Source organism: Megachile rotundata, chromosome 3 (genome assembly GCF_050947335.1).
Source record: "Megachile rotundata isolate GNS110a chromosome 3, iyMegRotu1, whole genome shotgun sequence".
NCBI classification, from domain to species: Eukaryota; Metazoa; Arthropoda; class Insecta; order Hymenoptera; family Megachilidae; genus Megachile; species Megachile rotundata.
This window is the reverse complement of record NC_134985.1, coordinates 8,415,476-8,427,464: the sequence shown is the minus strand read 5'-3', so window position 1 is coordinate 8,427,464 and position 11,989 is coordinate 8,415,476. Positions and strand designations below refer to the sequence as shown.

General features: G+C 32.1%; 1 protein-coding gene across 5 annotated transcripts in view; it reads right to left on the bottom strand.

Annotated features, from left to right (window-relative positions):
- Positions 1-123: 123 nt before the first annotated feature.
- The window catches only part of Rgk3 (Rad, Gem/Kir family member 3), a 103,829-nt gene continuing 91,963 nt past the window's right edge, over positions 124-11,989 (bottom strand). For all 5 annotated transcript variants that reach the window (XM_076529774.1, XM_076529776.1, XM_076529773.1 and 2 more), the window contains one exon: positions 124-10,550. In XM_076529774.1, coding sequence (XP_076385889.1) covers positions 10,261-10,550 — 290 coding nt within the window. In that variant the 3' untranslated portion in view covers positions 124-10,260. The remainder of the gene's footprint in view (positions 10,551-11,989) is intronic.

The window sequence follows — 11,989 nt, the reverse complement described above, 5'->3', positions numbered from 1 at the left end:
TGTTCCACCCACACTTCTCCTAAAAAGCAGTCTCGACAAGCAAAAAAGCAGTGTCAAGATGTATTTCCAAGATAGAAGGTAACAAAACAGTAGAGAGAAAAAAAAGTGGAAAAAACAACAACCTTCGAATGTTCTTTTCTTTATTATCACTGATGTACAATAATCCCAAAGGATTAGAAGCATTCGTATCCCAACAAGTGACAGTTTATATACTTATCTTACATTAAAACGTATCGGCTAAAGGAGTGATCCTTCTTATTTCTTGCTTTCCCCAAAAGCGTCGCGACAATTAAATAGATCAATGCCTAATCGAATCGTCTGGAATCTCTATCAACCCGCAGAGATGGCAGTATTGTCACGTCACGCACATTACAACGAAGAAACGCGATACAATTTCGGTATCATTTCTCTTTTCCTTTAATTAAGTACATCGATATATTCAGCTTGACAACAGCTAATCGTACGGGGACATCAAACGGGAGGAAAAAGAAGTCGATTTTGAGGTCTTCAACCTTTCGCTGGGAGCGATGTAAATAGAATTCATTTTAGTGATTACAAGTCAGGATACAATTAGTGATCATTGATTTGATAATCGCAAATCGCAATTTTGGTAGAAATGAATTTGATGATCACAAGTTGTAATACAATTTTGGTGATCATTTTGAAGATCAAAAATCAGAATACAATTTTGATGATCATTTTTAGGATCAAAAATCACAATACAATTTTGGTAATAATAAATTTGATGATTACAACAATACAATTTTGATGATCACTTTGAGAATGAAAAATCATAATATGATTTGGATAATTGTAAACTTGATAATTTGAGGAGTTTGATGTTTCTATGCTACACAACTTTGAGATTACTAAATTATTTAAGTTTATTTCCCAATTCAAATGTTTGAAAAAAAAAAAGGAAATTGATAAGTGATAAGAGATTGAAAAATGCTCACATTACAAAATTTGCCTATTGTTTCTCTTGGTAACAAACGCTGTTATAATTAATAAGAAAATGTCTCCACAGCGAAAGGATCAAGACTCTTTTTTGTTTTTGTATCGATAACAACAACGAACATCCGTTCTCTGGTTATCGTTTCGCAATCCGTTGTCATAAATCTGTAATGTCTTTGCACGTACAAGTTGATTCAAAAAGTTCTCCAAACACTTGTGCAACAAAAGTTATACAAAAAGATGAACATTAATATAAGGTCGACTGTTTAAATAAATTATATGTATAAATAGTTTTTAGTAAATTGTTTAGAGTCTCTATTTTTAATAAACTGATTTTTATAAATTCTTTAAAGAGTCTCTTTCTTCAAACTCTGTACAAAAATTTTACTTCTAATAAATTATTGAACAGTTGTTTCTTAAATAAACTCTTTAAAGAATTTTTTTTTACATGAACTGTTTAAAGAATCCTTTGTATTTAATAAATTCTTTAAAGAGTCCTTTTCATTAAATAATTTTTTAAAAATTTGATTTTTAATAAACTGTTGAACATTTAATTTTTTAGTAAACTATTTAAAGTATTTCTTTTTTAATAGACTGCTGAAGAATTAATTTTTTAAAGAACTGTTTAAAGAGATCCATTTTAAACAAACTCTTTAAATAGTCCTTTTTTAATAACCCATTAAACAATTCTTTTAACAAATTCAACAAAGAATTCTTTTTACAATGCACATATCTACAAAAATGAATATATATTGGAAACTCTTTGAATCATCCTCACATTTCCCGCAGTAACAATTGAAAAAACAAGAAAAAAATTGCGATTACAAGAATAATAAAAAGTAAAACAGAAGGAAATAACTGAGAAAGGAAAGTGACATAAGTAGAATAGCGAAGAACATTAAAAATGGTTTGAAATGCCATTTGAAAATGGTACACGGTACGCAATATATCGACACACACACGTTTCGTCGTTACATTGTTGTATTTTCCGGTAAGACTTACATCGAGTTAGCTTAAATTACAAAAATACAGAAAGGCACTTGATGAGAATCCCCCTTTCTCGTCCTCGTCGAAGTTTTTACGGAAGAACAGCGACAACAACAACGAAGATGCAAACCGATGGTGAACCATGAAGAGATGTAGCCGAGTAAGTTGGCCGAACGTGTCTTTGAACAAAATGAAACTCGCAATACGTTCGATTTTAAACCAAAAAGAAAAACAATTCATATCAACCCTGTATGTCGACTGATGGGGTGGTAAGGAGGAAAAATTCAAATTTCTGTTTTAACAACATTTTTGATGGCGTGGACAAATTGTAACAAACGATGGATGACATAAGAAATAAATATTATAGAATTTGGAAATTTGAGACTTTGGAAAATTTAGGAATTAGGAAATTTAGGATATTGGAAATTTGAGAATTTGTGAAATTGGAAATTTGAGTTTGGGGATTTGAGGGATGGGAAATTTGAGAGTTTGGGGACTTCACAGATAGGAAATTTGAGAATTTGCGGATTTGAGAGATAGGAAATTTCAGAATTTGTGGATTTGAGAATTTGGAGATTTGAGAGATAGGAAATTTGAGGGGTTGGGGATTTGAGAAGGTGGAAATTTGAGAGGTTGGAAATTTGAGGGGTTGGAAATTTGAGACGTTGGAAATTAGAGGGGTTGGAAATTTGAGAGGTTGGAAATTTCAGGGGTTGGGAATTTGAGGTGGAAATTTCAGGGGTTGGGAATTTGAGAAGGTGGAAATTTGAAGGGTTGGAAATTTGAGAGGTTGGAAATTTCAGGGGTTGGGAATTTGAGAAGGTGGAAATTTCAGGGGTTGGGAATTTGAGAAGGTGGAAATTTGAAGGGTTGGGAATTTGAGAGGTTGGAAATTTGAGGGGTTGGGAATTTGAGAAGGTGGAAATTTGAAGGGTTGGGAATTTGAGAGGTTGGAAATTTCAGGGGTTGGGAATTTGAGAAGGTGGAAATTTGAGGGGTTGGAAATTTGAGAGGTTGGAAATTTCAGGGGTTGGGAATTTGAGAAGGTGGAAATTTCAGGGGTTGGGAATTTGAGAAGGTGGAAATTTGAGGGGTTGGAAATTTGAGAGGTTGGAAATTTCAGGGGTTGGGAATTTGAGAAGGTGGAAATTTCAGGGGTTGGGAATTTGAGAAGGTGGAAATTTGAAGGGTTGGAAATTTGAGAGGTTGGAAATTTCAGGGGTTGGGAATTTGAGAAGGTGGAAATTTCAGGGGTTGGGAATTTGAGAAGGTGGAAATTTGAAGGGTTGGGAATTTGAGAGGTTGGAAATTTGAGGGGTTGGGAATTTGAGAAGGTGGAAATTTGAAGGGTTGGGAATTTGAGAGGTTGGAAATTTCAGGGGTTGGGAATTTGAGAAGGTGGAAATTTGAGGGGTTGGAAATTTGAGAGGTTGGAAATTTCAGGGGTTGGGAATTTGAGAAGGTGGAAATTTCAGGGGTTGGGAATTTGAGAAGGTGGAAATTTGAAGGGTTGGGCATTTGAGAGGTTGGAAATTTCAGTGGTTGGGAATTTGATAGTTAGGAAATTTAAAAAATTGTAAAATGCTATATAGGATAAAAATTGCAATTCCGCAATTTTTCGCTTTATTTTTCCTATTTAATAACGTAAAAAAATTCTGTAATATCCACCACTAGATCGTCAATATTTAACAATGTTTTTTTTTAATTTTTCCACGTCATTAAACAGGAAAAACAATTTCGATTTTTCTCCATTATCACCGCACCAGAGAGGGTTGTAACTTGACTAGAATATCCTATCAAACATATTGCAAGGTTTATTTCAACTATCTTATTCGGTTACACCCTTTCCTCACAACTGAGACGAATTACAACGAATAAAGTCATCGACACTTGTTCGGTGATCAACGAATAAACCTTCTCGCAAAGAAACTCCCACTGAAACGTGTAACATTTTTATCCCATTGTCGATTTTACACACCATTACGTTTTCTCTGTTCATTTGTGTTGAAAGCGCTGTGAGAAAGCAGTTCCATGGTCTGCGGTTAGAAGAAATTTCTTATTGGATAATAAGAAACGTAGAGGAAGCTTGGTGTCTTTTTGGAATTATGTGGTTCCTTAATTTCTTCTTTGATTTTATTATTGCGGACTCATTCTTGCTTCATTTGTTAAAGATTGAAATTATCTAGGCTTTCTATTTTTCTTCCCTGCTTTGATTTTCATGCTCCTTAATTTAATAGCTACGATTTTTTTAAAATTATCTAATCAATTTTAAATTGTCTAGTTCATTCACTTTTAATATTATTCTATTTTTAAAAATTGTTTGAAAGTTCTTTGATTTTTGATCTTCATACACTGTTAAAATTTGTTTAAATTACTTTAATCTTTAATATTTTTGATTTGTTATTGCATTGATTTATCACTAAATTTCTTTTTCAATTCCCACAAATATTTTTAGAATATTTGTAAATGTTTTCTTCATTTACAAATTGTTCTACATACCCAATTATTCTAAACCATACAAAAAAGTCAATTAATTTATTCAATTTATTTCTATCATTACGATTACAATTTGATGGCAGACAACTGGTTTAAATCTCTCCTCGGTTTCAACCTCCCTTGACATTCCCTCGATTCGATAGACCGCTTAAATTGACATTTGATTTAATTTATCGCTCGTTCATGTAATAGAATCTTCGATTTAGTATTGTCATTGATTTAGTACCTCTGCGAACTCGATAGCATTTGTAAATTACCGGGTACTCAATTCCTTCAAACTATTTGCAGTTTCTTTAACTATTCATTTTGCAGAACGCTGCACGTAAGTTTCACCGAAAATCAGTCTTAATCGCTGATTTTTATATTATACTTCATAAAAAAATTAAGATCGAAACAATCAAAGCTAGTTGAGCATCTTTTAGAAAAATTAGAATACAAAGTAGCTGCCTATTTTAATAGCAGCAAAAGATATCGAAATTTTTCTTCAAACAGGGTGTAATCGCAGAGAAACTTAATAATATTAAGAAACTTAATTTTTTCAAAGAAATTTTAGAAGAAACTCAGAACTGATTTTTGCCATTATCTCTACCAGGGATTTTATTTTCAACGTCGATTTTGCTGAAAAACGAATTCGTGCGTCATTTGTCCTCTTCGGTTGTCAAATCCATACCTTACGAATGTCGACACACACCACGTGGTCGTTTACCACTCTTAAAAAATGAGATAATGAAATCAATATTCTCGTTGACTAATTATTGAAAGTTAAATTTCGTTTAGAAATAAATTTTCTGACTCAATATTTTCTGATCTATAATTTAAATGTTAGGAATCTCGTGTATTTATATTTAAAACCTGACTTCGTTTGATTAAGTGTACGTGCTGGTTTATCGAAGATTTTGTACAGGTTGATACAAAATTGTAACGAACTTTATAACGAAAGCATATAGAAATTTTAAAAAGTTTCTAAGGTGAAATTGCAAAATCAGACTCTGAAGTATAGTCTAGAGTATCTCTGAAGAAAGTATGACAAAATATTGCTTTCTAGCTTCAAACTACTAGAATTACGAAATCACATTTTGCACATTTTTAGAAACGTGTCCTTGTCTCTCCTGACCGAAACAACATAAGATAAAGAAGGACCGTGCGTATCAATTTTCCAGAGATGGCTAAAATCACCCCTGAGTTTATTTGTCATCAGAGTCCACCCTCTCGAAAAGAGTGAAGTTCTCAAAGATGTCTGAATGGCTCACCCTGTAGAATCGTTGCAATTTTTTATTATTTCTTCAAGTAAATGTTAATTTTTTGGCCCCTGAAACGGTACACCATTAGAACCACTCTTCTCACAGCACTGTTCAATGTTAAATATACGTATGCATGTATTTATATATATGTATACATAATTCGGATATAGATAGGCGTAGAGATCGCAGAAAATAGAGAGTGGACAGTATATATGTGTATATATATGTGTTGTATGTATATATATATATTTTTTTTTATCTTTCATATTTGTTGTTAAAACGTCCAAAAATGAATATTCTTCTGATGAGATAATCGGTATCTATCATCATCACAATACCCGTTCTTTTGAGGAAAACACGCAAATTACAGTAACACGTCAATCCGTTAACATACATCTACACAAAAACTAACGTGGACTTATTTTGATCGTAAATTAGGAATATATTAGTGTAGGTATGCACTTGTTTATTTATAACGTACGAGAATTCATGGGGGAAATTCTGTCGTTTATTGTGTCGATGAATATGAAAACTTCATTGGGAAGTAATTTTTTTATATCAAAATGAACTCCGTATGATTTGAGGGTTTTTAGGGATTTCAAATTTTGGGGATTTTGGGGGATTTATAATTTGTGCATTTTTAGGGTTTGTGGATTGCGGAATTCTTAGAATTTGGTGATTTGATACTTTAGGATTTTAGAAATTTGGAAATTTAGGAATTGGGAAATTTGGTAATGTAAAAAATTGGGGAAAATTAGGAAATTTAGAAATTTACAAAATTGGTAAGGTCGAGACTTGGGAATTTAGAAATTGAAAATTCAGGAATTTGAGAATTTGCGAATTTGGCTATTTGGAAATCTAGGGATTTAGTAATTTGGAAACTTGAGATCCAGAAAATTAATCATTTAAGTATTTATAAAATTGACAATTTGAAAATTCGTAAATTACAATACCCAGAAATTTAGTGATCTCAGGATTTTAAAATGTTTAAATTCAGCAACTTCGCAAAAAAAGTTCACAGTGTACATCATATCTTAAATTTACCCTCGTCATCAGATTAAAAGCGCCCTATCTCCGCACTAAATAATAACAGAAAATTGTCGTAATAGAATTCATTTCGCTGATTAAAGGCAATCATGTAATTAAATTATTTCGTTCCATCAAGCAAAGAAACGACAGAACATCCCCAGGAATTTCGTATCATTTATATCTCGCATTTTTCAGTTTATCTTATCTTTTCCATAAGTATCATCAAATTTATCGTATATACAAGTTGGATTAAAAAGATTAAATTGGTCTTATTGTACATTAACGACGTAACTTTAGTGGCCACTAAATTCATGCCATGGTCCAATTTAAATTCCTTCGTACCTGTCCTAGATTTGATTTCATTGATTCCTCTTTTCGATTAACCCTTTGACTGCTGTAAGATGGTTTCTCTTTCTCGGTAACATGAATATTTTCACGTTTTATTTCTGTTATTTAATGAATTAACAGAATTTTGTCATACTTGGTAGATGTAGATCCCTCGTTTTACGCGGAATTTTATTTTATACGTGTTCTGGTTTTAGTGAATTTTTTTTTTTTTTTAAGAAAAGAGATGAATAGACTTGAATTTTTAATATACATAAAAATTTACTGTATTGGGTATTGAGTATATTTCCAAATTTTCAAATTTGGGTATTTGGAGGACGGAGGGGTTGCAAATGTGGGGATTTGGATATTTGAAAAGGAAGAAATGTAGTGAAATTTTGAAATTTGAGAATTTGGGAATTTGAGAGATTGAAAATTTCAATATTCAGAAATTTGGAGACTCGAAAAATATAGAGATCTGAGGGGATATAGGGGTGCGTCAATTGTAGAATTTAAGAATTTGGGAATGTAGAAATATGGATGTTTCAGGAACTTGAAAATTTGAGAATTTGGGAATGTAGAAGTTTGGAAGCCCAGGAAAATTTGTAGAGTTAGGAAATTTGAGAATTTGGGGATTTGAGAATTTGGGAATTTGATAATTAGGAAATTTGAGAAGATGGGAATTTGAGAGATAGGAAACTTGAGAAGTTGGGAATTTGATATCTAGGAAATTTGATAAGTTGGGAATTTGAGAGATAGGAAACTTGAGAAGTTGGAAATTTGGTAAGGTGGGAATTTGAGAGTTAAGAAACTTGAGAAGTTGGAAATATGATAGTTAGGAAATTTGAGAAGTTGAGAATTTGATAGTTAGGAAATTTGAGAAGATGGGAATTTGAGAGATAGGAAACTTGAGAAGTTGGGAATTTGATATCTAGGAAATTTGATAAGTTGGGAATTTGAGAGATAGGAAACTTGAGAAGTTGGAAATTTGGTAAGGTGGGAATTTGAGAGTTAAGAAACTTGAGAAGTTGGAAATATGATAGTTAGGAAATTTGAGAAGTTGAGAATTTGATAGCTAGGAAATTTGAGAAGTTGGGAATTTAATAACTAGGAAATTTGAGAAGGTGGAAATTTGATAGTTTGGAAATTTGAGAAGTTGGGAATTTGAGAGATAGGAAACTTGAGAAGTTGGAAATTTGGTAAGGTGGAAATTTGAGAGTTAGGAAACTTGAGAAGTTGGAAATATGATAGTTAGGAAATTTGAGAAGATGGGAATTTGAGAGATAGGAAACTTGAGAAGTTGGGAATTTGATATCTAGGAAATTTGATAAATTGGGAATTTGAGAGATAGGAAACTTGAGAAGTTGGGAATTTGAGAAATAGAAAATTTGAAAAGTTGCAAATTTGATAGTTAAGAAATTTGAGAATTTGAAAATTTGTGAACTCAAAAACTTGAGAATCTACCAACTCAAAACCATGGACCATTGATCAGTAATCTTGATCTTAAAAATAAACTTCCCAATTTACCTTCAAATTTCCAAATTCATAAACTAAATAACTTTTCAATTACTAAACTAATAAACTTCTAAATTTTCATACAATCCATCTCAATTCTTTCATAACACAAAAAAGTCACCATATAAAATCAAAATTTCGAGTAAGCCGAGGGACAATCATGATGTACATTTAGTCGATGGCAGATTCAATTTCGATTAAACACGTAATACAATGCAAATTAAAAGGTACGTATATAATTTATCAAATGGATTTTTACAAAAATAAAAATGTTTATTTAACGCAATTGTTCTTTATTACAGATTTATAGAACACTAATTACTTGAGCTTACTTTAATGAAAAACAAAAAAAATGTTAATAAAACATCAAAGGATTAATCAAGCAACACAGATGAGTTTTACTATGAAATACATCTTGATATCGATTTTAAATGAATGCAGGATGAATCAACATATAGGATGTTGACAAACTTATTCTTATTCATCGATATATACTTTGATCGTCGAGAAAAATTCTCGAAATCGATTATTCTTAAACACTAACATTAATGAAAATTCATGAAAGAAACAGTGTTCGCGTTCGTTTTGATTAATTGGCACTTTTAATCGCACCTTGGATTTTCCTTTCTCTTTGTTTCTTAACCTCACTTTTCAAACATTTGTTCTGTCGTGAAGAATGGCCATTTTTGTTTTTACAAATTTTACTTTAATTTTACAAATTTTGTTTATAATCTTGCTTTCGATTCAATATAATTAATTTTACAAATTTTGTTTATAATTTTGCTTTCTATTCAACATAATTAATTTTACAAATTTTGTTTATAATTATTTCTCGTAATTTTGCTTTCGATTTAATGTAATTATTTTTACAAACTCTGTTTATAATTATTTCTTATATTTTTGCTTTCGATTCAGTATAATTAATTTTACAAATTTTGTTTGTAATTATTTCTAATTTTTTCTTGAACTATGTTTTGTGAATTATTAAGGATTTATAAAATATTTACAAATGAAATGAGACTTGTATTTCTTTGAGATATAAATATGGTAAGTATTTAATGTAACATTTCAAGAAATTGACAATATTAAATTAGAAAGTTGAGAATTTGGAAAATTAGAGGTTTGATCATTCGAAATTTTGAGAAATTAAGTATTTGGTAATTCGGTAATTTAGTTATTTTGTAATTTTATAATTTGATAATTTGGCAAATTGGTAATATAGCAATATAGTAATTTAACAATTTAACAATTTATAAATTCCAAAATTTCCTAACAAAACTTTCTCAACAATTTCCCAAATTTCAAAATTATATAACTGCAGACCAAGTCTCAAATCTCACACATCACCCCAAGCATTCACTTATCAACTCACAATTTTCAGAAACAAATAATAACAAATAATCATAAAAAATTACACATCAAAGTTTCCATCATAAAAAATTACAAATCAAAGTTTCGTTAAAAATTTAAGTTAAAATTTAAATGTTAATTTCACATCTAACTATCTGTCAACAAATTACTAACAAAACTGGCCATTCCCAAAACGCTACAAATATCCGCAATTTTTCTTCTCACAAATATTTCTCTACACGATCGTGTTCAGTTGTCATCCAGGATTACGTTCTCTGTGTGGAAATTTTCGAGTTCCGCTACGTGGAAAGAATCGCGCCCTTACAATCTACCCTCAGGTACGTGGCGAGATCTTCCACTTGGTTTAAAGTACGTGAAGATTCTCGCAATTCTTGAATTTGCTGTCCTCTTTGCCGAACAGCCAGGTCAACATTTGCCTCGCCTTCATGCTGACTCTTACTACGCCCCTGGATTTGTACCAGTGCCCTCCACCATCGCTGGTGCCGTTCCCTGTGCGATTCTCCGCGTTGCCCTGCACGTTTTTCAGACGAATCTGGTTCAGGATGCCGACTAGGAGGTTGTCCACGTTGTGGTTGATGGCTACGGAGATTTCGACGAACTTCACTCGGTAAGTGCACGCCATGCATTTGCCATCTGCGGAAGAGAGGTGGGAAATTCAGAGAATTGTTTTATGTTCAAAGGTTTAAGGACTGGACGACTTGAAAAAGGTGGATGATTCGGAAGGGGAGGAATATGGAAGTTTTAGTGAGTTGTAGATTTGAGAATTTAGGGATTTGAAAATTTGGGAATTTCAGAATTTGGGAATTTGTGAAATTAGAAAATTTCAGAATTTGAGAGATAGAAAATTTGAGAGGTTGAGAATTTGAGAATTTGGGGATTTGAGAGGATGGAAATTTGAGGGGTTGGAAATTTGAGGGGTTGGGAATTTGAGAGGTTGGAAATTTGAGGGGTTGGGAATTTGAGAAGGTGGAAATTTGAGAGGTTGAGAATTTGAGAAAGTGGAAATTTGAGAGGTTGGAAATTTGAGGTGTTGGGAATTTAAGAAGGTGGAAATTTGAGAAAGTGGAAATTTGAGAGGTTGGGAATTTGAGAGGTTGGAAATTTGAGGTGTTAGGAATTTGAGAAAGTGGAAATTTGAGAGGTTGGGAATTTGAGAAAGTGGAAATTTGAGGTGTTGGGAATTTGAGAAGGTGGAAATTTGAGGTGTTGGGAATTTGAGAAGGTGGAAATTTGAGGGTTTGGGAATTTGAGAAAGTGGAAATTTGAGGTGTTGGGAATTTGAGAAAGTGGAAATTTGAGGTGTTGGGAATTTGAGAAGGTGGAAATTTGAGGGGTTGGGAATTTGAAAAAGTGGAAATTTGAGAGGTTGGAAATTTGAGAAGTTGAGAATTTGATAGCTAGGAAATTTGAGAAGTTAGTAATTCGATACTTAGGAAATTTGAGAACTTAGTAATTCGATACTTCGGAAATTTGAGAACTTAGTAATTCGATACTTAGGAAACATGAGAATTTAGTAATTCGATACTTATGAAATTTGAGAACCTAGTAATTTAATACTTAAAAAGCTTGAGAACTCAGTAATTTGATACTCCGGAAATTTGAGAAGTCCTAATTTCGCATAACCTTCTAATTCCTAAATAGCCTTGCAAGCTTAACCACACTAATTTTAAACAAAAATTCCTAAAACCTAAATCTCATCACCTTCTACAAATAAAACACAGCTGTAACGGAAAAGTAATACTGAAACTTTAAGAAAAAAGAGAGAACTGATGGTTTTATGATAATATGATTGCAAACCACTGTGCTGTTCACCCTCTAATAACAGCTTGTTTGCGGGGGGTTTACGTAGAATTAGAATAGCAGATGGTAATTTTATTCTTAGGGGTTCTGGTAACGAAAAGTGATTGGCGGAAGTGGTTTTAAGGGCGGTAGATGTTGTAGGTGGTTTCCTTAAAGGAGCAGAAACGATTCTGCAAATTTTCTTGGTTGTTCAAGGATAAGGATGATTGCGTTCGAGGAAACTGAAAATTGGATGGATGGTTGTGTTGGTGTGAAAAGTATTCCATGAAAAT